Source organism: Nannospalax galili, unplaced genomic scaffold, assembly GCF_000622305.1.
Source record: "Nannospalax galili isolate Female #2095 unplaced genomic scaffold, S.galili_v1.0 scaffold136, whole genome shotgun sequence".
Taxonomy (NCBI): Eukaryota; Metazoa; Chordata; class Mammalia; order Rodentia; family Spalacidae; genus Nannospalax; species Nannospalax galili.
This window is the reverse complement of record NW_008340872.1, coordinates 3,452,728-3,479,676: the sequence shown is the minus strand read 5'-3', so window position 1 is coordinate 3,479,676 and position 26,949 is coordinate 3,452,728. Positions and strand designations below refer to the sequence as shown.

Genomic DNA, 26,949 nt, shown 5'->3' with positions numbered 1-26,949 from the left:
GGCTGATTCTGTTAGGGAACCTCTTCCTGAGTCTTCCCTAGCTGACTTCATGTCTAAGCTTTGAGAGATTTCTGGTATTCAATAATTGCTGCCCCACATCTGTCTCTGTTGACACTAGTTGAATAAGTGGTTTATTATGTCCCTCTCTCCTTTTGTGTATGCTTAGAATTTTCTATCTAAAAGCTTAAAAATAATTTCTGTCTCTAATGCAAGTGTACCCTCTGTGTGACATCCAGGCTTAGCCATCCAACTGTCTTGTCTCCCTAACAGTCCTACCTGAATCTGTTCAGCATCTCCTCCACCACAGCTGACAGGGGACTCTGAGTTCCCTGCCCCAGATTCAGTCTGGGCATCAGGTATTTAAGTTAGAAATGAACACTAACCTTGACTTCTCCCTGTCAAGTCTGTTAGGAAGTCTAGAGTTTATACCTCTAGGAAGAGCTAAAGTCCACCTGACCCCCCATCCTCCTCTTACCTTTCTGCTCCTACACTCAAATCCATGTCACCACCATCTGTCCCACTGTCACCTCCCACCTACCTGACCCCCCCCATTTTTTCTCATTCTGCTTCAAATCAAACCCAACCTCCTCAGCATAGCCCCCTGGCACACACATGCACACATGACATTTGAAGACATGGGTCTAGGACACCCAAGTACTGGATATGGTCATTTTCTTGGTAAATCTTTTTTGAGGCAAAAAGCTGCAATTTTCCCCCCTTTATCTTTACAGCATTAGGAATGATACCACCCCCTGAAAATGTCAAGATGAATTCAGTTAATTTCAAGAGCGTTCTACAATGGGAGCCACCTGCTTTCCCCAAAGAGAATCTGACTTTCACTGCTCAGTACCTAAGGTAGGTCTTGTGGCTCTTGGCAAGATGGTACCCATGGACTGGAACTCCAGTGGGAGGGAGTCTAATTACTGCTACCTGTGTGATCATGACTGCTCAAGGGAGCCAACCTATTGGCCTTTTTCTTTCTGTGCAAGAAATTATTTTAGTCTGCACCCAACCCCCCACAACCCCCTTTCTATGCTTGCTGTGTAACCCAGGATGGTACAGAAGTCACTATGTAGCCCAGGCTCACCTCAAACTGGAGATCTTCCTGCCTCAGTCTCCCCGGTGCTAAGATTGCAGGCATGTACAACCATGCCTGACCTTGGTATGCTTTCTTGTGTTGGTTCATTGTTCCACAGTTTATTGCAGAGCTGTTGGTGGATATAGATGTTTGATTATATGTTTAGATGTAGTGGCCAACAGTGGTAGCCTAGTGCTATGCAGGACCTAGCTAGTTTGTTATAATTGACATATTTTAAGAGGAAAAGAAAAGGTCACTATTACCACGTTCAGTCACTTCAGCTAGTATACAGTACTAAATTCAACATTAGAAGCAGAAACTACCTGAGAATCCCAGGTGTACAAAGCAGTCAGGAAGACCCTGGCTACCATACTTGCCCCTGATAGAGTCTAGCAGCCGCCCCAGGGCCCTCCACTTACCCTGCCTATATGTAATCCAATAATCTGGCGAAGGAAATACACAGCAGCCCTCTCTCAGAAGCCTGTCCCCATTGGCCACAGGCTGAATCACAGATGTCATAGCTTCATGCCAGACCAATAGCAGCAGAAGCCCCAAGGTCCATAAGGCAACATGTATGCTTCTCACATGACTCAGAAACACCGGAAGACCAGCAAGCCCTTCAGTGAGGCCAGAGAACATTCCCTTCCAGATCTGGTTAACCCCACCCCATTTTCCATGCAGCTGTTTTACACACTTACTCATGGGCTACAAAGTCCAAGGAGTTGAAAGAGAGATTAAATACACCTTGCCTACATTGTTGGGTTCTTTTTTTTTCTTAGTTTGAAATAATTTCACACAAACTGAACATGTCAAGATTTCAAGGACAGTAATAAGAAACAGAGCCTACATTGAGATTTGCCAAATTGTAATATTTGCCATATTTTTCCTCCTTTGATTCTCTGTCTTATACTATATTTTTCTCACTGTTTTGACAAAATGTCTGACAAAGGAACGCAAGGAAGGAAAGAAAGGTTTATTTGGGCTTGTGGTTTGAGGAGACAGTCCATCCCGATGGGGAAGTCATAGCCATGAGGTAAGACAGCCAGTCACATTGTAGCCACAGTCAGGAAACAGAGGGCTATAGATGCTGGTGCTCAACTCTCCTCCTTTTTATTCTCTAGAAAAGTGCTGCCTACCTTCGGGGTGGATCTTCCTGCTCTGTTAAACCTTTCTGGAAACACCCTCATAGACCTCAGAGGCATGTTTCCATGGTGATTCTGAATCCCACCAAGCTGACAAGAGAAACCATCACACATACACGACATCTTTGCCCTTTTATATTTCCATGCGTAGTTTATAGGAACAGGATATCCTTTCATACCACAGTATAGTTATCTACAGTCCAGAGTTCAGTGACTGAAGAAGAGTCATTCTGCGGTTCATTTTCCAGAAGTTCATTTCTAGTGCTGGTTGGTTTGTCATTTCACTCCACTCGGTCTAGAAAGTCACAGAAATTTCACTGTGGAAAAATTAACTTTCTTCTCATATCAGTTTGTTATTATTGTTGTTGCTATAATGAAACCCCTGAGGCTGGCTCACAGATTTGGGGGTCCAAGGCCAAAGGGCTCTATCTGGCTAGTGATGCCCTTGCTGGCAATCCTAGGGCAGCACAGGGTCTCACAAGGTGAGTGACAGAAGACATGCATTTGTACCCTGCTACTGCTCCTCTTATGAAGCCACCAGTATTTAATCATAGGGCTACATCCTGATGACCTCATCTAAACCTGGTCACCTTCAAAATGCCCCTCTCCAAATGCCTAGTCAATTAAGTTTCCACTCTCTGGATCTCTCACACTGGGACTGAACTCCAGCATGAGCTTTGGAGGGGATGAACATAGCACCTCTCTTTGCTCTAAGTCTTGCCATTATATTAGGGGTGATTGATTTCAAGTGTTTGTGTTTTAGGCAAGGTGAGGTCTCGGTAGCTTTGTGAAGATGTAGGGCAGGAGGTGGTTATTAACCTAGAGTTAGTTCCCTCTTCATGGAACACAAACCACATGCAGGCATATCCTCGGGGAGGAGATTGGTCCTGAAAGATCTCATTATACTTATATGGCTCCATAAAAAGTCTGCTTTGAATTCAACTTGGGCCTGTGAATGCAGCTTTTGCAGTGGAGTAAGCTGTTATGTGGGTGCTTTGCCTTTGTCCTCTGTTGCCTGGGCAACAGAGGGAGACTGTCTCAGCGAGGAGTCAGGTTGTCTAGAACAGGGCACTTCAGAGAGTGTGTTGGTGATTTTAATATGGAAGCATCCAAAACTTGACATAAGTATGAGCATGCTAATATTGCATATTTAACAGGGAAAATATTTATAAAGGAAAAAATAGCAATGGGAAGAGAAGTTATTGAAATACAGTGTCAGCCAACTGATGTATTAATTTAAATGACAGAAATGACCATATATGAGGAAACCCTCCCTTAATAACCCCTATTTTCCAAATATTGGAATAGAATGTAATTCAGTCATAAAGAATTGATTGACTGGGGGCTAGAGAGATGGCTCAGCAGTTAAGAGCACTGACTGCTCTGCAGAGGACCTGGGTTTGGTTCCCAGCACATACATGGTGGCTAACAACCATCTGTAACTGTAACTCCAGTTCCAAGGGATCCAACACCCTCTTCTGACTTCCTCAGGTATTGCATGGCACAGGTGCACTTACATACATGCAGGCAATACACTCATATACATAAATTTTTTTAAAAAAAGTTGATCGATTAGCGAAATGTTTGTGGTATATTAAATTGAAAAGGTAAATTGTAAAATACAATATCAATTGTCCCTACTTACTTTGTACTCTGGATATTAATAACCTGGTCTCTAAAACCCTAAAGTCAAACAGAACTGAGTGTATTTAGACAAGTTCCCTAGACTTTCTATGCCTACCCCCAAGCTCTATTATTGATATTGTTATTATTATATTATTGTGATTATGAGATGATTATTACCATCAGCATCACCATTGTGATGGTTCTTGTTATTGTCAACATGACAAAATCTAGACCTACCTTGGGAAATGGGCCTCTGAGTATGTCTGTGGAGGATTTTATGTTGATTACATTAATTGAAGACCTGCCCACTGTGGGAGGCACCATTCCCTAGACAGGGGATCCTGAACTGTGTGAGTAGAGAAAGGAGGGGCTGCAGTTAAGGATGAGTTCTAGTCCCCAAACCCACATCTGGCAGGTCACAACCACCTGTAACTCTAGCTCTAAAGAATCCAGCATCCTCTTCTGGCCTCCTCAGGCACCTGTACTCACATGCACATACCCCCCCCCCACATACACACACATAATTAAAAATAGAATAAATCTTTGAAGAAAAAAAGAAAAAGAATGAAAGCGAGCTGAACACTAGCATGCACACATTCATCTCTTTCTGCTTCTGACTGTGGATATGACATGAGGGGCTACTTCAAGCTCCTACTGCCTTGACTTCCCTGCCAGGATGGACTGGAACCTGGGATTGGGAGCCAAGATAAACCCTTTCTACCTTAAATTGTATTTTATCACAGCAACAGGAAAAGAAACTCAGACAGACAATGAGGGCAGCCAAATTGGTTTTGACACCTAGACAGGTGGGGTGGGAACCAGTCAGACGGCTTTTCACTGACAGGAAGAGAGCCTGTGTTTGTCAGGTGGAGCTGATTGCACTGCCTCAGGCTGTTGTGGGTAAGTATAAGTGTCCTTGCACTTGCTGTTTCTCCCAGCCTCCCTGAAGTGGTTGCTTGGAGCTCATGTTCTCAAAGTGGATAAACTGTTTCATGATTTTTCTAGAATAATAATGCCAGTCTTTTTTAAGACACTATTTGATCCTAATATCTTCTAGTTAATCTCATGATCATATCCCATTGCTATCAGAAATACACAAGCCAAGAATGAAGCTTTCTCAGTCAAGCATGTTGAATGCTCAACTCTGGTTTTGGAGCCATACTTCTTTATTAGAATATTAGAATCTTGATTTTCTCTCAAAATATGTGACCTTGGAATGGACTGTTTTTGAAAAGCCTTGTGATACCCCAAGGATCATTACAGTCTCAGTTTGAAAAATACTAACATTTTTTATGTGTATGAGTATATTGTCTGCATGTGTGCAAGTGTACCTGTGTCATGCAGTGCTGGAGGAGATCAGAAGATGGCGTTGGATTCCCCTGGAACTGAAGTTACAGATGGTTATTAGCTGCCATGTGGGTGCTGGGAATCGAACCCAGGTCCTCTGCAAAAGCAGCCAGTGCTCTTAACCACTGAGCCGTCTCTCCAACCCCCCAAAATATTAATTTTTATTGTGCATACTATTTCTCCAAATTAATGATGAAGAATTTGCTGGGCATAGTGGTGCACACCTGAAATCCCAGTATTTGGGAGGTTGAAGCAGGAGGATCTTAAGTTTGAGGCCCGCTTGGGCAACAGAGGGAGACTTTATCTATAAAGAGAAGAGAGAAAGAAGGAAGGAGGGGGAGCCAAAAAAAAATTAGCTTTATTTTCCCTTTATTATTCTCTGTTCATCTTTGGTATCAGCCTCAGAAACAAAAATAGAATTCTGATGATTTTTATCTTTTTGGTTATGTAGTTATTGGGGTTTTCAAGATGTATGCAAGAACACTACCATCACAGAATGCGACTTCTCAATTCTTTCTAAGTATGGCGACCACACCTTAAGAGTCAGGGCTGAGTTTGCAGACGAACATTCGGACTGGGTAAACATCACCTTCTGTCCTGTGGAAGACAGTAAGCCTTTGCTTTCCATTTTTGTTGTAATATAATCATCTTGCTTTGGTTTTGTCCACATTGGTTGAACCATCAACAAGAATTCTTAAGAGTACCCACAAATACATGGCCTTGTACATGAAGCTCAGGGGATAAAACAGAGAGGCCTTAAAGAAATTCATGGGTAAAACAGGCAAGGATGTGTATGTCCTCAATAAAATAACTATAAATACGCTAACTTCACTGCCTCCAGGGTGTGAACAAGTTGAGGCTAGCACTGTTAATAAGGACGAAGTAACTATGAGACAGATTTCTGGGAGGAAGTCAATGTGGAGTTATGAGTAAAATAAAGAAATGTGACAAAAGAAAGAGTTAAGGCAAATGGAGACTGCGAGTCCCCATGCAGAGAGGCAGCTTGTCAGAAGGACAGGGGAAAGTGTTGGACTAATGGTGGAAGGATTAGATCAGGCTGGTACAAATTGGAATGAATGCTCCCAGGTTAGACCTGGAGGGCCATGGAGACCCGGAGGCCCTGGGGTAAACATATTCAGAGTATTAGGAATTAAAAGCTAATTAGAGCACTATATAGCAATGGAGAGAATAGAGGTGATTAGAGGTAACAAGACTTACGTACAGTTCTCCGAGAGGTTCCAGAGGGAGACAGTGCAAAAATTGTGTCTGTGTGGCGGGGGTCTTTGTATGGGTCTCCTGCTTGGACCCCTGTGACTTCCACAATTATAGGTTCCCCTAGAGAGAATGAGGCTGGAGTCCCTTCTCCTTTTTCTTAGCTCTGCCCTTGATGGGCAGAAACCTCATATTTCTAGAACCAGATGTTACCAAAGTTACATTATATTTTCTAAAGGTTTCTATCTAAAAAAAAGAGAAGGTGAACATAAAAATACACTTTATCAATTATCGAACTTCCAAATAACAGGTGTTCCTCAATTTATAGTGGTGTTTATGTTCCCATAAGCCCATCACAAATTTAACTTTGATTTAACACACCTAGCCAACCACATCCTAGCTCAGCAACATAGCATGCTGTAGAGTATTGCTTGGTCCCTGTCGTGATCACATGAATGACAGGGAATGTTGGTTCACTGTCCCCTGTCAGCCTTGAAAAAGAAAATCAGGCCAACACACCATAGTCTCAGGAACAATCACAATTCAAAAGTCAAAGTACAGTTTCTATATAATGACACTCACTTTCACATGATCAAAGTCTGGCAGCCATCATAGGTTGGGAACCCACTAATATATAAACTTCTGCTCTAAGCAGCAGGTCCTGGCTGCTTCTAAATCTTATTTCAGATCCCATTTAGGGCAGTTCCCTTTAGAAATGACTCAAGCAGTGTGTCCCATGGTCACACAAGTAACAAGTGGCAAAGTAAAGATTCAGATACAAGCCTCTGCACCCATCCCCTTAGCAGCTGCCACCCTACATTGAATATAGGAAAACTAATAGTAATCCAGTAGATGTATGTTTTATGATGGGGGTGGCTAGGGCTCTCCAGAAAACAAAAGGCAACAGGAAGAGAGGGCTACCACTCTCTTCTGAGGAGGGACAATATACAGGCTTCCGGAGGAGTGACATTTGAATAGAGATCCAGATGGAGTGAAGGGGTCTGTCATGGATACATAGTGAAAGATTAGCTGGGAAAGTGCATAAGGTTATATATGGTGAACACTGAAGGGCAACCACTAAAGATAATAGAAATGTTATCTGTAGCTCCAAAAAAGAAGGGAAATTCAAACCAATAGAAAGCAGAAAACAGTCGGGCGTGGTGACACAGGCCTTTAATCTCAGCCCTGGGGAGGCAGAGACTGGTGGATCTCTCAAGATAGGCCAGCCTGATCTCCAGGCAGACTGAGACTAGGGAGACACTTTAGAAAAAACAAAACAGAACAAAAACAAAGAAGCAGAAAACAAAGAGAAAGGGAGGACGCTAATAAAATGGAAAAATTTAAAGCAAACTTTATGCCAAGCTTAGTGACACATACCTATAATACCAGTCCTCCCAAGACTTGCTCAGAAACATCACAAGTTTGAGCCTGGCCTGGACTATATAGTGAACCCTGCCCCCCATATAAAGAAAAAGGAAAGCAGTTTTTGCAAACACTACAAAATAATATTGTTGAAATAATTCTGACTATATCAGATATTACAGTAAACATATGTGGATGAAACTTGATTAATAAAGACAAAGGTATTTTTTTCAAGAGGCAGAATCCATCTTACCATCTTTAGCCATATGCTTCAGTGCCTTAACAATGGTCTGTCAGGGAGCGAATATGAAAAATTAGTGTTGAAGTAAACTTTTTAAAATGTGATTTTTGATTGTCATTTTGCTTCGTTCTTGCACGCAGCCATTATTGGACCTCCTCGAATGCACATAGAAATGCTTGCTGATTCTTTACATATGCGTTTCTTAGCCCCAGAAGTTGAGAATGAACCTGAAACATGGACCATGAAGAACTTTTATGACTCATGGGCCTATAAGGTGCAATATTGGAAAAATGGGACTGATGAGAAGGTAAGTTTGGCTATGGTGCATTTTAGATGTGGGCATCCATGTTCATTGCTCAACTCTGTAGGCCATGAAGATAGAGCAGGGGGAAAGGCTGTCCAGAGGCTGGGGGACATAGCTCTGTGAGTAGAGTGCTTGCTGGGATCTTAATTTGGATCCCAAGTACTCATGTTAAAAGGTGGGCATAGGGCTGGAGAGATGGCTCAGTGGTTAAAACCACATGCTGGTCTTGTATAGGACCTGAGTTTAGTACACATCAAACAGCTCACAATCAACTGTATCTCCAGTTCCAAAAGATCTGATGCCCGTCTTCTAGCCTCCATGGGCTTCTACACCCATGCAGTGTGCATATATTCAAGCAGGCATGCACATATTCATAAAATAAAAGTTTTATTCTTAAAACTTTTAAACTCCATGGCAGCACATGCCTGTGATCATAGTACCTAGGAGGTGGAGAATTCTAGAGGCTCTTGGCCAGCCTGTCTAGCTCATTAGTGAGCTCTAGGATCAGTGACAAACCTTGTCTGAAAAATAAGGTGCACAGCTACAGACAAAGACACCCAGTGTCAGCCTCCAGCCTCCACTAGCACCTGCACTGGTGTGTGTCACGCACATGTACACACAAAAGCCATCCAGACAAGAGTCTTGCAGGGTAGCAGCACTTTATCCAGCAGGCCTAAGGCCTGGTAATTTCAAGCCAGAAGCTTCTCAGACCACACCCTCATCCCAGAGGAAATAGATGTAGCAGACTTTCAGGGTGAAATGTGAACAATAGACCTTCCTCTCCCTGAAGGGAAGTTGCAGGAGCAGCAGACCAGTGTCAGCAGCTAGCTGGGGGAAGTTGGGGTCCACTGAATCAGGTGATCAGCTGAATGACCACTGTTTCCCAACATCAATCCCCTACCATAGACCACACAGACCAGTCACTTCACCTCCAACTCCCGAAGACGATGAATGAGCAATGTCATCTTTTACGTTTCTTACCCCAGTTCTGTTGCTCTCTTCTTTAGGGAGCAACTCTTTAAAATAAAAAAAGCGCATTAATTTACTTGTGGGTGCATGTGTGCATCGGGTGCACATGTGGCACAGTGTACATGTGGAGGTCAGAGGACAACTTACAGAAGTTGGTCCTGGGGACTGAACTCAGGTTGTCAGCCTTGGGGCAAACAACTTTACCCACTGAGCCATCTCACTGACCCAGAGAACAGTTCCTTTAGAAACAAGATTTGACCCAGTGTGGTGGTGCGCACCTTTAACCACAGTACTCAGGAGGCAGAGGCAGATGGATCTCTGTGAGTTCAAGGCCACTCTGGTCTACATAGTGAGTTCCAGGACAACCAGGGTTATGTAGTGAGGCCCTGTCTAAAAAATAAAAAGTAAAAATTTTAAAATAATAATAAAGGCTGGAGAGATGGCTCAGCAGTTAAGAACACTGGTTGTTCTCGCAGAAGACCCAGGTTCGAATCCCAGCTAACAACTGTTCGTAACTCCAGTTCCAAGGGATCAGACAACCTCTTTTGTCCTCTGTGGGCATTGCACCACACGGGTGCACTGACCTACATGCAGGCAATACATGCATACACATAAAATAAAAATAATAAAATATTTTTAAAAAATAATAATAAAGACTTGAAACCAATGGTTGGAATACTGCCCTGCCACCATGTGGCCCTGGCCACTTCCATGACCTCAGTATCAGCAGAACTATAGAAAGGTTTAGTAACCTCCTTTCTCACAGAACAGGGATTATGGATAGCTCATAGGGATGTTGTGGGATTTAATGAAAAACGAGCTTTTCCCATTGCCTGGAACTATCTGAGCTTCTCTTCCTTTTATGTAGTCATATTTCATTCATTCTTGTTCAGATTTAGTGCTTCTGAGCCAAATGCCATTTGTAATCCTAAACTGATTGTGTGTGTGTGTGTGTGTATTTAGTATCAATTATATTATATTACATAAATGTTTACCATTTAATTCCCAAGAATCTGAGAAGAGATCACCCATGTGTATTGTCTTAGGATAATGTAATTAACATACACACACACACACACACACACACACACACACACACACACTAAAGAGCCAAAACTGGAGGTTAGAGAGATATCTCAGTGGTTCAGCGCACTGACTGAACCAGGTTTGGTTCCCAGCACCCATATGATGGCTAACAGTGGTCTGTAACTCCAGTTCCAGGGGATCTGACACCCTCTTCTGATCTCCACAGATTTTGTACCACACATGTGCACTTACATACATGCAGGCAATATATTCATACACACTAATTTTTCCACCAACCCCCTCCCCCCGAACCTTCCACTGAATGGTCCTATGTTGTAGTCTGTTCCTGCTGCTAGAATAAAATGCTACAGGCTAGGTAGTTTATAAACAATAGTTCTGAAGGCTGGGAAATCCAAGGTCAAGGCACTGTAGCAGATCCAGTGTCTGGTAAGGCTGGCTCACTCTGTTTCTAACACAGTGCCTTGCTGCTGCATCCTTAGGTAGACTGAGGTGAACAGGAAAAGAGGTGAACAGCTCCCTCGCAACTCTTTTGTAAGATCATTGATGGCACTGCTTTATTTATTTAGACAGGGTCTCCCTGTAGCCCCAGCTGGCCTGAAACTTGCTATGTAGGCAGGCTAGCCTCCTGGCTTTGCCTCCCAATGCTGAGATTAAAGGGGTGCTCCACCACACCCAGACCACTAATAGCATTCATGAGGACTCTTGTCCATGACTTCCTGAAAACCTCACCTTTTAAAAAAGTTTTTTAAAGATTTAATTTTTAAATTGTTTTTATTTTTATTTTATATGTGGTTTGGAAGGAGGCCACCCCCCCCTTTTTTTTTTTTTTTGTTTTTTTTTTTTTTTTTTTTTGCATGAATGGAAGTGCACCTTGTGGGTGCAATACCTGCAGATGCCAGAAGATGGTGTCAAACCCCCTGGAACGGGAGTTATGGACAATTGTTAGTCATTGTGTGGGAACTGAACCCAGGTTCTCTGGAAGAGCAGCCAGTGCTCTTAACAGCTGACCTATCTCGCTAGCCCCCAAAGATTTAATTTTTAATTTATTTTTATGTATATGTCAATCATGTGAGTGTAGGTCCCTGTGGAGGCCAGAAAAAGGCATTGAATCCCCTGCAGGCAAAGTTGCAGGCAGTTGTGAGCTGCCCAACATGGGTTCTGGGACCTGAACTTGGCCCTCTGGAAGAACAGCCAGCTCTCCTAACCACTGGGCCATCTCTCCAGCCCTCACCTCCTCCAGTTTTTCTATTACATGTATTTATTGTGTGCCTCTGTGTGTGTCTTTGTGTGTGTATATGTTCATGCATGCACACAAGGAAGTCAGAGGACAGTTTGTGGGAGTCATTTCTCTCCTTCCATCATGTGGGTCCTAGAGAGTAAACTCAGGTCATCGGGCTTGGTGGCAAGTGCCTTTACCCCCTGAGCCATCTCTCCAACCCAACCCCATCTTTTAATATTAACATACTGATATTTAAGTTTCAACATAAGAATTTGAGGGAAAACATACATTCAAACCATAGCATGTAGGAAATCTGCCTTCTTTATAGAAGAGATAATTTTGCTCACAGTCAAGACTCTAGGAAGTATATGCCTGAAAAGCAATACAAATACCTACTTTCATAATCACTCATCAGTCTCTGCTGAACCCTGAACCCAAAGATAAGACCCAGTTGCTACACTCCAGGGATTAAGTGCCTTCTAATTAAGGATCCAGTGCCATCATCACTGTGGCTGAGTGCCTCCCTCCCCAAATGTGACATGCAAAGCCCATTTTATATTTAGCTCCTTATCTATAATAAGCCCATAGCACTGGTATCTGTGTACACATTTGTCCTCTTGCTTCTCTTGGAGGCATGGAAGCCTATTAAATAATGATGCTGGAAAGGACACCTACTCCTCAGTTCCTGCCTCACACCCCACCTTCGAGGTGCCTATAGTGTCACCCTCACACCACCTTATAGAATGCAAACATCCCTCAGACTCTGCTACATCCGTGCCCTAAAGTAACAGCAGGAAGGGCTTTTGGAAATTCCACTGTCCTAATGGGAAAAGAATGAAGGCAGGAATGTCCCAGAAGCTAAAAGGAAAGAGAAAGCCACGAAGGGGACCGAAGAAGGCCCTGTGGCATCTCTGCTCTCTGCCGTCACCCCCAGCTGCCATTGTTTCTGCCTCTGAGCTTAGTCTTTGAAAACAATCCCATTGTAAGGTTTTTGAGGCAACGGACTTCTAGAAGTAAAATCTAGGATTTTTTTGTTTTCTTTGTTGTTGTTGTTGATGTTGGTAGTGATGATTTTATTTTTTGTAAATTTTATCAACCTCTTTTTTGATTCAATAGATGTAATACAATTCTTGCCTCCAATGAAATTAACTTCTCATGGAGTAAAATGAATGACGGGCCATCAACCCCAACCCCAAAGAGAAATAACCAATTATAGAAGAGTAAAAAGAATCTGTGCTCACTTTCTATAATCTTTTACTGCTCCTTTATTTTACCCAGGGACTATTATGTTTCTCAAATTCAGAAACATATTTTTAGTTTTAATAACATTATGCGTTTTATTTTATTTTTAATTATGTGTGTGTATGTGTATATGTGATTGCCTGTGGAGGCCAAAAGAGACATAGGATCCCCTGGAGTGGAGTGACAGGTGGTTGTGAGTCATCCAATGTAGGTGCTAGGAACAGAACCTGCGTCCTCTGCAAGAGCAGCAAGGACTTTTAACTACTGAGCCATCTCTGCAGCCCCTAATTATGATTTGAATTAAAATGGCATGAGTCCAGGACTCCTGCCACCAGAGAAGAGGCAGACTGCGGGCGTGTCCTGGGGAGAGCTACAGCCTGAGAGTGGGAAGCCCCAGACAGACAGAACCATAAACATGCTGTGAATGGGCACATTGAGTATTACTGTGTATAACCCTTGTTAGCTAGGGTTCCTATAACAGGAATCATAAATTGGGTAACTTAAACCACAGAAATTTATTGCCTAACATGTGTATTAGACAATAGTGTCTAACATTGTTTGCTGGCTAGAGTTCCTATAACAGAAATCACAAGTTTGGTAATGTAAACCACAAAAATTTATTGTCTTAACATTTCTGAAAATTCAAAATCAACGTGTCCTCAGAGCCAGGCCACACTCCTGAAGTGTGGATTCACTCTGCCGTGGCTCCTGCAGGCTTGCTGGCAGTCCCTTGGCTGTCTTTGGCTCACAAGGGCGCCTCCCGGGTCCCTGCCTTCATCTTCACGTGCTTTCTCTCTGGGTGCCTATCTGTGTGTCCAAATTTCTCTTTTTTATAAGGTCACCAGATAGATTAGGGACCTGTCCTCCAAACCTCATTTCAACTTGATTTTCTTTGTAAAGACCCTATTTCCTGGAATGTCAAGATGACTCCATAGGTAAAGGTACCTGCCAACAACCTAAGTTCAATCCCTAGGCTCCATACAGTCGGAAACATGGACTCCGAAGTTGTTCTCTGACCTCCATACATACCAGTAGACAGACAGACAGACACACACATACACACACACACACAAAATAAATAAATAAATAAATAAATAAATAAATTTTTTGTATAAATAAAATTTTAAAAGACCCTATCTCCAAATAAAGTAGCATTTGTAGGTACGAAGGGTTAGGACTTTATCACATAAAATTTTATGGGACAGAGTTCACCCATTAAAACTATACTTTTGGTTTTAACTGACTATATTAATGAATGTGTTGAACAAGATTTGTGAGGTAGGGGATTTAGCACTGTGGAATTCCTCACAAGTATAGGGCTCACCACTTGTCCAGAGGACAAAGATTGGGGGTATATTCAATCCACAGCCATCAGGGATAAACCACTTCTCAAGTCCCATATCTTCAAATTTATCTGCATTAAGCTTGGTAAATCCCCTTTTCTTTGAAATACAGAACTTGGACTTGGTCCTGCAGAGGGTCTCAGCCACATGTGCTATATTCTGCAGCTTGGTGCAGGTAGACATGATGGCCTGACCAATGTAAACCCTAGCCAGGGTACCCTGGGGCTTCCCAAAGGCGCCCCACATACCTGTCTGGAGCCTAGAGTGGGAACAGCATGACATCAGGGACATGAGTATGCACCAGGAAACTCCCAGGTCCCGCAGGGCAATCTGTACAAGGAACAGGCTACATATACCCCCTGGGAGCCTGCTGTTTGCAGACATTGTGCACCAGGCCCCCATAGGAGAGGAACCTGGTCAGCTTAATTGGCTGAATCTTTTTTTCTAAGGTATGAGATTTAGATGACACATACTCTATAGAATTGAGCAATATGACAAGTTTGTCAGCCTCACCGTGGATCTTGTCGCATCCCTTAGAACAGCATCGGGCCCTCTGAAAGTAGCTATGGAAACTCCAGTCATCTGCTCTTTCCAGTGTTAAGTCTGACTCACAGATTATAACTGATAGGTGGGGAAAGGCAAATAATGAAAGAAAAAGGTGGAGTCCCTTCGCTGCTGAGGCCTGTTCTGATGTGTATCTCCCTTACAGTTTGAAGTTACTACTCAGTATGACTTTGAGGTCCTCAGAGACCTGGAGCCACAGACAACTTACTGCATTCAAGTCCAAGGGTTTCTTCCTGTACAGAACAAAGCTGGGAAGTGGAGTGAGCCTGTCTGTAAGCAGACAGCCACTGACGGTAAGAACATGCACAGCTGTAACTGCCTCCTCTGAGCTTCTGAGAGCTGCATGGACCCCCACCCTTTGGTCCTGGACACGGTGGCAGGCAGCTTGACCTGCACCTCAGGTCGGAGGGCAGCCTCCTGATCTGCATGGTCTCCAGACCCTGATGGGTTGGCTTCATGCTGAGAAGGAGGTGCCCTCTTCTGAGGAAACTGGTTCATTTTCTCACCAAGCACAGTGGTGTGAACATGAATTCCAGCAGGCCAAGGTCTGCCTCCATATGTCTACTTTTGCTTTGCTTGAACTGCCCTCTCAGCTTCCTGAAACAAGGTTGGTTGGTCCTCCCAAGACCACTCAGCCAAGCTTGAGCCCTGCCACACCCTCAGTCTTTCTTTTCCCACTCTCTAGTTTGGGGACACTTTATGACTGTAAGGGAAAACTTGGAAATGGCATCAATGACCTCAACTAGTGCCACATGTATTGAGGCCCCATGGGCACAGTGGCATCAGGCAGGGTGCCCCCACACTTTATTAAAAGAACAGGCAAGGACTCATGGTAAGATTTCGTTGTTAAGGACTTGTCTGGCATATATGTGGCCCTGGAGGGGAGAAGGGGAGGAGAGAAGGTGCTCCCTGGCCCTGGTACTATCTGTGCAGATATCTTGAGAATGCCTGCAAGGTGTGAAGGCTGTGTGGCCCAGTGTCTGCAAACCAGCAGCAGCCAAGGGTCAGGAGTCTTAGTGAGCTCAGACCACTGGACGTGGGACACCAGGAGAGACCCTCATGTCATGAAATCTGGCATGAATGAAGCACATGATTTGATTAAAAAAAAAAAAAAGTCAGTCCAGGTGTGGTGGCTCAAATCTGTAATTCCAACACTTATGAGGCTGAGACAGGAGGATCACCATGGGTTTGAGGCCAACCTGGACTTATGTGGTAAGTTTCAGGCCAACCTAGGCTATAGAGTGGGTCCCTATCTCCTGACAAAATCCAAGCATTTTATAAAAGAGAACTAGAGGGCTGGAGAGATGGCCAGTAGTTAAGAGCACTGGCAGCTCTTGCAGAGGACCTTGGTTTGATTCCCAGCACCCACATGGCAACTAACAACTATTAAGGTTTCAAACAGCAGCAGCTCCCTCCCGCTCCCCAACAGGGACCTATGGACTTTGGATTTTTGGAGCCTGAAAAAGGGAACTAAGCTGATAAGCACCTTGGCCTTTGAAGTCAAGGGAAGCAGACTCTTCTAAGAAGCAGCCTGCCTTTCCTTCCTCTGATCTCCAAAGACAAGATAAGCAGATTCTGCCTGTTAACCAGAGATTTTAGGAGCTGTTTAGCACAGCAACTTTTCCCTTCTCTTAAAAGGACAAAAAAGTAAACACTTCCTGACCCAGATCCTGGCTCACAGACGGAATGGAGCCAGGTTTACAAGCCCTGCTTTTCCTGCTCCCCTACACTTTAATTTTCCCTAACCGCCCCCCTTCTGCACCCTGAAGCCCCCGTATATAAGCCCCAGCTCACAACCCGTGGGCTGACATTTTCTCTTCCCCGGGGGATCATGTCCCTGCGAAATAAAGCTGTATCCCGCTGAGAGTTTTATCTGTGTCTTGGTGCCTCATCCTCCATTTGCTCATTCTCCACCAAATGTTTACCTATCAACAACCATCCATAATTCCAGTTTCAAGAGAATCTGACACCCTCTTCTGACCTCTGTGGGCATTGCAAGACACCTGTGCACTTACATACATGCAGGCAATACACTCAAACACAGAAAATAAAAATAATAAATAAGGGGCTGGAGAGATGACTCAGTGGTTAAGAACACTGGTTGTTCTTACAGAAGACCCAGGTTCGAATCCCAGCACCCACATGGCAGCTAACAACTGTCTGTAACTCCAGTCCCAGGAGATCTGACAGCCTCTTCTGACCTCCGCGGCATTGCACAACACTGGTACACTTACCTACATGCAGGCAATACACGCATACACATAAAATAAAAATAATTAAATATAATAATAAAATATTTTTTTAAAAGAAATAGAAAACATGTTTGGGCAAATACCATTTGATGAGTTTTTTTTAAGCATATTTATCTCAACATCATGGTAAGTTTTCAATGTGAGCATTCTAAGGAGCTCCCCCATTTTACAGATTAGAAAAGGAAGGTTCCAAAAGGTTTGTTATAGTCCCCAAAGTCACACAGCTAGTGAATGACAAAGAGAATTGAACGCAGTCCAGTATAAGCCCAGCTTGTGTTTCCTTTACCTTACTACCTACAGATTAACTCCAAAGGTAAAATGAGGTGCCCTGTCTCCATAAATAAAACCAAGAAATGTGCTCCGCCAATAGTATATTCAGATAAATCTGCAACAAAGGAGAGGGCTCCAAACAGAGATCGCGGCTTGGTAAATTTCCCTGTATTCACAGCCTTTACAAAGCAGGCTTCCTTCCTTCCCTCCAGACTCCTTTCCCTGGAGTAAGAGTAATATCCTTGAATCTTGTCACCATCAGCCAGACATGTCCTTATTTAAGATGTTAAAACTTTCCAGCACCTGCGTGGCAGCTACAAACTGTCCTTAACTCCAGTTCCAGGGGAATCCGAAGCCCTCTTCCGACCTCCATGGCATTGCACCACATGGGTGCACTCACTTACGTGCAGGCAATACACTCGTATACATAAAATAATAAATAAAATTTAAAAAAAAAAACTTTCCAGCACAAACAGGAGGAAACCAGCTGCTCTACAGGACTCCCCCACCCCTGCGACCTTGGGGACTCTGACCCCTGCCACAGTGGAGTGGAAGGTTGTGTGGATGGATGGGTAAGATCTCTCTCAGGAACTGGGATGACCTCATATTGTCAGTCAGATCCTGCCTGGGAGTCGCTCCGCCCAGCTCACTGGCCACATGACCCTCATACAAGCAGCCCCTTATTCTAAGACGTGAAATGAGATCGTGGCGAACTGGGATGGAGTTCTTCCAACCTGGAAAGGTACAAGGTAGGACAGTCAGGAGATTGGTGCCAGTGGAAATGCTAACACAAAGATTCAACCGAGGGAGAGAGGCAAGTAGAAGATGTGGCAGGTTCCTTCCAGCCTGTCTCCCGTATAGACATGCCATCCATCCAACCAACCATGCATCCATCCATCCATCTATCCATCCACCAATGTTTAAGGAGCCGGGCACCCTGACAAGCATGCTCACACCTGCAGATACCTACAATCAGTAAAGTGGCAGGACCAGTACACTGGTCAGGGTTTTCTGGCCTGCTAAGTGACAGTGAGCGTTTTCCCCACAGACAGTCCCTTTCAGTTGACTTGCTGTTAGCCAGCAGGGTTTGTTCTCCCAGCCCCTCTGGGTACCAGATGTGCATGGCCTTACTTACAAGGGTGGTGCTGGTTGGCACGGGGTTGGGTGCAGGGAGGCCAGAACAACTGTAGAAGGAGCCTGGTATGATTGAAGGAAGCTGGGACTCCAGCTGACCAGGGTGACCTCCTGGATACTGCCAGACAAACCAAGCGGGATTGGTTAACACAGTAATACCAGATTGTATTCAGTTAGCTACTGACCACACAATAGGGGAAGAGGTTGAGCTCCACTTATGCAGAGGAGACTCCAGGTCTGAAGGAGAGAAGGGGGGAGCAGAGTCAGAGAAGTGAAAAGCACCTAAATTTTAGTTAAATATCATTACTATTAGACCATCTGGGTTTGCCAGCTGGCATTTAACCAAGCCCACTGGTCTTCTGTGGAGACTGTTCTTCCTGCTGTTAGTTCTTGAGGAACACACTGCTGGCTTGTGGTAGCCTGTGTATGTCCCAGAGGGGCAGAAGATTCATGATAGGAAGGCCTTTTAAGAAAAGCTTGCTGCAAGTGATCAGGAGCCTATGGTCAAGTGTTGACAGTAACATATGGCACACTCTATAGGCTCCAGTCAAGGATACCAGGGAGGATGGATTACCCCCAGGGACATGGTATCAAGCTGATGGTCACTCAGGCTGTGTAGCCCAGGGATTTGTGGGAAGCCATTAGTGTAAAAGTCCACTCCCTTCTCGATAACAAACACTGGTGCCTGTGTTTCCCTTGGGCTCTGTTTGCTGCATCAAAGTATAGAATACCCAGAGCAGGCCAGCTCGTTGGCACTCTACAAGCAGGCAAAGTGCACCAGGATTCTTGCTTATCATTCTGTATGCCAGCAATTGTGCCAGAAACCACACTAAACAAGATTTGGGAAAGGAGTGAAATTCACTGAAAACCTTAAGAGCCCCCACCCAACTGCTGTGTTTCTAACTGATGTAAATAGATGGACCTGTTGTTTTCAGGGATCGCGTTGGATCACCATGGTTAGAATGGGCATGGGATCCCTGTGTCTCAGACTGTATGTGTGATGAGAGTCTAACCCACCCTCATTGTCCCCAGCAGAAACGACCCCTTCCTGGATGGTGGCCCTCATCCTCATAGCCTCGGTCTTTGTGGTCTTCCTGTTCCTTCTCGGCTGCTTTGCCTTACTGTGGTTCATTTATAAGAAAACCAAGCACACCTTCCCCTCTGGGAATTCTCTTCCACAGCACCTGAAAGAGGTAGGTGGGATAGAATGAAGACGGGTTTCCTCTACAGTCAGGGCTGCCCAATGCTAAACAACATGGTTTTCAAGACAGTGATGCACAACCTGCGGGCAGGTCCGTTCCCATGTGCCAAAGAGGCAAAGGTTTGTTGTGGAAACCTTTTAAGGACCTGAGCAGTTCCTCCACTACCGCTACCAATTCCTTCACCACATCCTGGGGTTACCAAGGTGATGGGTCTGTGGGAGGAAGGGAGAGAGCAGAACTGGGTGTAAAGGTGAGAATTAGAAAGTTCTAAGCTGTGAGCTAACGAAGGGAGAGAGTGGACAGAGGGAGAGATGCATTTTCAGTTGTGGAATATCAGAGTGATTGAAATTCCACAGTGTGATCTGGATGTGGGGTAGGGAGGCCTTAAATCTTTTCTAAAGATTCAAAGGGAAGGGAAAATGCATCTGGCTCAAGACTATAGGACTGAATAGACCCCAAGAAATGTGATTCAAGTCCAATAGTGGCAATAAACAGAAAAAATGCATCTGTGCTGAGTGTGCACAGACATTTTTTTTTCTGGTCATTTTTCCCTATACAAACAGTATAACACCTGTTTACACAGCATTTACATTGTGTTGGGTGGTACAGATGATCTGGAGGTGACTGGAAGATACACAAGAATGTACAGAGGTTATATGCAAACACCATGCCATGTTGTATAAGGGATCTGTGGATCTGAGTATCCACAGGGGTCCTGGAACCAATCTCCATGGATACTGAGGGACAGCAGTACACTGACACTGGAAATGAAATTGTGTCATACCCAGACCCAAAAGAACCTAGCTTTCTCTCACTTCCCCAAGAGATGGATTTTAAGATAGAGGTTTGCATTTCTATGCCTTAATGGGGCAGTTTCTTTAGGAATACTGCCGCTAAGGGGGTGAAGATGGCAGGTTGGAACAGAGAGAGACTGAGCTGTCACTCAGCCACAGCAATGACCTCACTCATTCCCACTGTGGCTCCAAGCTGGGACTGGCCTTTAGAGATGTTCCAAACTGAAGCAAGAGGGTGGGGCCTATGATTCCCTCACTGACAATGTGGTGGATGTGGGCAGCCATCAGGAAGCAGGCAACATAGGATAAGGTGTAAGTCATTAGCAACCAGTGCTCCTGGAAGCAAGGAGGATGACAGCCTCATTCCTGGCATGGTGACACACACCTGTAATCCCAGCCTTCAGAAGGCAGGAGAATCAGGAGTTCAAGGTCATCCTTGGCTGTGTCATGGGTTTGAAGCCAGCCTGGGCTTCGTGAGATGCATTCTCAATGGGGGTTAATATGTGTCTTAGAAATCTCCCCATTTCGTGGGGCTGGAGAGGTGACTCAGCAGTTAAGAGCACTGGCTGTTCTTACAGAAGACCCGAGTTCGAATCCCAGCACCCATATTGCAGCTAACAACTGTCTGTAACTCCAATTCCAAGGGTTCCATGCCATCCATGGGCACTATACTTCATGAGTGCACTTACATACATGCAGGCATAATACTCATACACACAAAATAAAAATAAATCAAAAAAACTTTTAAAGAAATCTACACATTTCAGGTTATGTACTTTCATCTATACGCCTCTTCCCCAGACATCCTTGTTCCTGACCTCCAGGCCTCTTTGTGCTAGATACATGGCCACCAGCCTAACCATTAAAGTCCTCCTGAGCTTTCACATCAAACCCAATCTTGGGTCCCTTTGTTTCCATACAAAGGGGACAAACGCATGCAGTCTATGAAGAGCTTTCTCCCTGATCGGAGCTGAGATCCCACAACAGAACCCCATAAACCATGCCCACCTCCCTGTAAACCAAGGTTGGCCTTTCCCTGCTTCACCTGGACATGAGGCTGTGTCCCCTGATGTGGTCACAGTGTAAACAACAGCAGAGCAGGTATGGGGGAGGAGCAGATGGCAGGAGAGACTGTGTGCTGGATAGCTTTAGTGTCAACTTGACACACCTGGGTTGAGGGAGCCTCAATGGGGGGATTGCCTCTATTGGACTGGCCTGTGGCCATGTCTGAGGGGCATCTTCTTGATGAGTGATGTGGGAGGGCCCATCCCACTGTGGGTGGTGCCACCCCTGGGCAGGTGGGCCTGTGTTGCATAAGAAAGCAGGCTGAGCAGGGGCCAGGGGAGGAAGCCAGTACGCAGCATTCCTTCATGGTCTGTGCTCCAGCTCCACCTCTCACCTCCATGCATCCCCACCAGGGCGAGTGTATACATCCCCGCCCCCCACCATATATGAGCATCTTCATTGTTCTAAGTGTTGGAAGGACAAGGATGACTGAACTGTGGTGCCTGTTCTTAAACTAGCCCTGTGTATGTGAGAGGCAAACCATGACAAGTGTCCATCAAGTGTGTGTGTGTGTGTGTGTGTGTGTGTGTGTGTGTGTGTGTGTAGGCAGTACCATGTGATAGCAGCATATTGTGAATCACATCTATTTTAAATTGCTAGTAGGGACAGGTGAAATGAACACTAAGAAGGGGTGTGTGCACGCCGTGCCTGTGGTCAGAGGACAACTTGAAGGAGTTGCTTCTCTCCTTCCACCATGTAGGTCCAGGGATTGAACTCAGGTTGTTAGGCTTAGTGGCACGCATCTTTTTCTCAGTGAGCCATCTTGCTGGCCCCAAAGCTTTGGATATTTAATCAACCCTTCCAGATAGAACCCCTCTGGTTCCATTAATCCCTTTATCTATTCCCTCCTTGAGGTAAAGTCCACCCTCAGCCTTTTGGCATGACTCAGCTTTAAACTGAGGTGGGCAGCTGCTCTACCTGCTGGTGTGTGGTCTGTCACCATCACTCTTCCCAGCTCTTGAGCAGCTGATGGAAGGAAGCAGGAAAGCTAGGGGAACAACGTCCAGGTCTCTGCTGGGCGACTAAGGAAGCTGGGGGTGGGGTGGGGAGTACCCTAATCCCTCGGATCCAGCAGATTTAGGAGAGGGTGGCTAGAAGTCATCCTTGATTCTCCTGGGAGGAGAGACAAGAAGATGCACTAATGCTCAGAAAAACAAGAGTTATGTGGCTGGCTCAGAAAAAGGTGCGAGGTCAGCAGCCGTGTTGGAGACCTCCACACTGCTTCTGCAATCAAAGTCTCCCTCAACTCAAAATGATGCCCTGGGTCAAGTTAACATGCATCATTAGTCAAACTGGACAATGACGGCATGGGGAAGATGAGTCACTCTGTGGTTTCCCTGGTGTTCGCTTTCTGGACATTCTCCAGGCCCGCACCGCCCTTACCTCTAAGAGACGGCTGGGTCTTGCTAGCTTTGGAAGTGAGAGTTCAGTCCAACCCGCCCCTTCACAACAGTTTGGGCTTTGACCTGCCATCTGTTCTTTCCTGCCTGACCAGTTTCTTTGATGGCGAAGCCAAGCTGCAAAAATAGCACGTGGAGAGCTGTGTACCCTTCTGGTTCTCTTCCACCCAGAGCAAAGGGCCTGCCCCTTTGCCCTTCCTGCTCCAACTAGCTTTACACAAGTTCATCTCTGGAGGATTCTTGAATAAAAGAATTTTTTTTTTTAGAGAGTTTCTGTTATGTAGACTGATATCACTATGAGGTCTATCAGACCCATCCTGTCCTTAGATGACATCAGAGGGTACAGGTCAGCCACATACATAGAAAGTACATACAGCCTGTCCTGTTTTGTTTCTTCATTGCTGTGACAAAACACTCTGACCACTACCGACTTGGGGAGGAAAGGGTTTATTTAGCTTACATATCCCGGGTCACAGTTGATCCCAGAGCCCAAGGTAGGAACTCAGGGCAAGAACCTGGAGATTGACACTGGGATGCCTTCCTCAATCATTTCTCCACATAATTTCTTGAGACATGATCTCACTGAACCTCGAACTCACCATTTTGACTAGACTCTCTGGTCAGCAGCTCACCATTTTGGCTAGACTGTCTGGCCACAGGGATTCACCTGTCTCCATCATCAGTGCTGGGATTATAGACACCTACTGCCACACCTGTCTTTTTATGTGGGTGTTGGGGATTCAAACTCAGGTCCTTTGAGCCATCTCCCTAGCCCATTAAGAAAGTATTTTATGTAACCCATGGACTCTAAAATAACATCACCTCAAGGCTAGAAAGATAGCTCAGCACTGGATGAGTGCTCTTAAGTTGGGTGCTGGATTGAGTTCCCAGCACCCACATGGTAGCTAGCAACCATCCTTAACTCCAGTTTCAAGGGATCTGACCCCCTCTTCTGGCTGCTGCAGGTATTGCACAACATGGATATACTTACAAACATGTAGACAAAACACTCATACACGTAAAAGGAAGGAGGAAGGGAGGGAGGAAAGAAAGTTTTAAATAGCATTATTTCAACATGCAATTGATATGTTTAAGTTATTAAGATATTTCCCATTTTCATATTTCAGATATCATTCATATAAAATCTTCAGCATCTCATGTGTATTTCAAACTCACAACACATCAATTCAAACTAGCCACATGTCAAGTGGCCAGTCGTCACATGTGGTCATGGCTGTTATACTGGGCAGTGGTAAGCTAAAGAGCTGAAATGGATGATGCCAGTGAACTTGGCCACAGCTGCACGGGAGGCACCATGTGCCAGTCTATCACACATTTAGCCACAGACTGCACATCCCTGCTTCCTAGAGGACGGCAGCTAGGCAGACAGCCTTAGGTTCAGGCAAAAAGACACCTCCTTCATGTTCCCAAGGGTGAGCTAGCAGAGGATGACAGGTGAACAGTGTGCAGATAAGCTACTGAGTTACTGTCCTCGCTCATCATTGTAGTAAAATACATGTAGCATAAACTTTCCCACCTTGACCTTATATAAGTTTGCAGCTCAGCTGCAGCTCATTAAGCCATGATGTACAGTCATTACCACCATCCATCCCACCCCCCTCCCAACCACCATTCTAGAGTCTGTCTATAAATTTGATGACTCTGGGTCTCTCATATAAGTAGAGTCATATACTACTCGTCTTCCTTTCCCATCTTTTATTTTTTAACCTAGACTGATCTTGAACTCACTATATAGCCAAGAATGACTTTGAACTCTGGATCTTCCTCCCTCTACCTCCAAAGTGCTAGGGTTACAGGTGTGCACCACCATACCCACTTTTATGCAGTGCTGGAATTGAACCCAGGACTTTGTGCATGCTAAGCAATCACTATTAACTGAGCTATATCCCCAGCTCCTGATTGTCTTTTTTGTGACTGGCTTATTTTGCTTAGCATAATGTCTTTCAGAGTCAGCCATGTTGTAGAATGTGTCAGAATGAACTCTCTTTAAGAAGTATCATCATCATCATCATCATCATCATCACTGTGTGTGGTGTGAGTTCAGGCATGCACATATCACCGAGTATGTGTGGAGATTACAGGAAAAATTTCAGGAGTTTATTCACTCCTTCCACTGTGGGATCAGAGATCAAACTCAGGTCATTAGGTTTGTACAGTAAGCATCTTTACCCACTGAACCAGAATTTCCTCTTTTTTAAAGTGGAATAATGTTCTTTTTAAAAAATATATTTATTTTTCTTCTATGCGTATGAGCATATTGCCTGCATGTGTCAGTGTGCCTGTGTCATGCAATGCCCACAGATGTCAGAAGAGGGCGTCAGATCCCCTGGAACTGGAGTTAAAGATGGTTAGTTGCCACCATGTGGATACTGGGAACTGAACCCAGGTCGTCTGCAAGAGCAGTCACTGCTCTTAACTGCTGTGCCATCTCTCCAGCCCCTAAAGTGGAATAATATTCTATTTAAGTATCACCACACTGTGTGTTCATCTCTGGGCCGATTCTTGGTTTGGTTCTATGGTTCACTCACTGTAAGTGATGCTGCTGCAGATGTGGTATGTGGATCCCTGCAGTGGTCTGTTTTCATTTTCCTTGGGAATATACCCAGGAACAGAATTGCTAGAAAGCATGGTAATTCAATTTTGTTTTGTTTTTCTTCAGTGAGCCACCATAATATTATCGTTACATTTTGAAGTTACATGTTTCTAGTCTGGAAGCTTTATATAAAATCCTTGTTAGCCCAGAAAAGGAAAGAAGGAGAACTTGGTACTTCAGTAACTGTCCTTTTATTCCTCCTACAGTTTCTGGGCCACCCTCATCACAGCCCACTTCTGTTTTTCTCCTTCCCGCTCTCTGATGAGAATGAAGTTTTTGACAAACTAAGTGTCATCACCGAAGACTGTGAAGGCAGCAAACAGAATCCTAGGGTCAGCTGGACCCTGGAGGTCCCATCAAAGCCAGGACCTCAAGAGGACGATTCCAAGGATGAAGCCCTCTCAGTTGGGCATAGTGACCCCTTGCTTCTCACATCTGACTCAGAGGTGTGATCAGAGGGGCCACCTGGGAAAGCTCCAAATCTAAAACTCTTCAGCACTGAACTTGTTCAGATACCAAAGAGCTAGGCTTTAAAGGCTTGAGTGACAAAAATACCCCATGTTGGGACCTCACTACTTTATAAAGACTTTAATAATTTAGAAGCTGGGAATGTAGCCCGGTTGGTACAGTGCTTACCTAACGTGTACAAAGTCCTGGATTCAATCCCTGACACCACATAAACCAGGTATGGCAGTGCCTGCCTGCAATCCAAGTACTTGGGAAGTAGAGGCAGGAGGATCAGAAGTTCAGAGTCATCATTGGCTGCATAGGGAGTTTGAGGCCAGGTGGACTAGAGACCCTGGCAGAGAGAGAGAGAGCTAGAGAGAGACTTCTACCCCCTCCCAAAAGGCCACCAAATGTAATTTCGAGCCCTTTATGCTCACTAAAATGAGGATCACATTTCTATTGGGAGGAACAGAAATATTTTAAATATGGGACCAAGGTGGAGACCCTATAAAATCTCAAGAGTAGCAACAGACCAACCAGAAAATCAGTAGCGCCTCAAAAGTGGTCATCTCCATGCTGAACAAAGACGGACTTTTTGGATTCTCAGGGAGACTTTGAAAGGATTTCTTTTCCTACCTGTGTGTCTTGTGTGTAGTGGTAGTCTGTAAATACTGTTGAATCTGTGTGTTCGCATTAGCTTTCCATTGTTGTGACAAACCACTGGACATACATATCTTAAAGAAAGATTTTATTCTGTTGACTCATGCTTTCAGAGGTCTCTGCACATGGTTGCTTGGCACTGAAGGACCCTAATTCGGTCCCCCTAGGCTAAAGACAAGGAAATAAGTCCTTCAGGCCAAAGAACTGTACAAGAAAGTAAAAATAAAAAAATAATTCTGAATGCTAAGAACAAGCTGAGCTGACCTTTTTCATGCTCTTTGCCCAAAGCTGGAAATTATCCCAGAAATCCCCCCCTACCTCTGCTTGGCACATAGCCTCCGCTTTTTTGCTTGGCACATAGCCGCCGCTTGTGACGTTACTGCCGCTTTCTCTCTAGTTTGTGGTCTTTGTCTTT

At 44.7% G+C, this 26,949-nt stretch overlaps 1 protein-coding gene and 1 non-coding gene across 3 annotated transcripts in view; one reads left to right on the top strand and one right to left on the bottom strand.

Moving 5' to 3' along the window:
• Il10rb (interleukin 10 receptor subunit beta) overlaps positions 1–25,967 on the top strand; it is a 28,604-nt gene extending 2,637 nt beyond the window's left edge. The window contains exons 2-7 of one of the 2 annotated variants that reach the window (XM_008835966.3): positions 732–855; positions 5,645–5,802; positions 8,215–8,315; positions 14,842–14,989; positions 19,388–19,545; positions 25,634–25,967. In XM_008835966.3, the coding sequence (XP_008834188.1) occupies positions 732–855; positions 5,645–5,802; positions 8,215–8,315; positions 14,842–14,989; positions 19,388–19,545; positions 25,634–25,879 (935 nt within the window). In that variant the 3' untranslated portion in view covers positions 25,880–25,967. Of the gene's footprint in view, positions 1–731; positions 856–5,644; positions 5,803–8,148; positions 8,316–14,841; positions 14,990–19,387; positions 19,546–25,633 lie in introns of both variants that reach the window. The other variant, XM_008835965.3, reaches the window with a different exon arrangement.
• On the bottom strand, positions 14,435–14,568 carry LOC115070876. The gene has a single exon (XR_003849982.1). It is a non-coding gene; the product is annotated as a small nucleolar RNA SNORA70 (small nucleolar RNA).
• Positions 25,968–26,949: the final 982 nt, after the last annotated feature.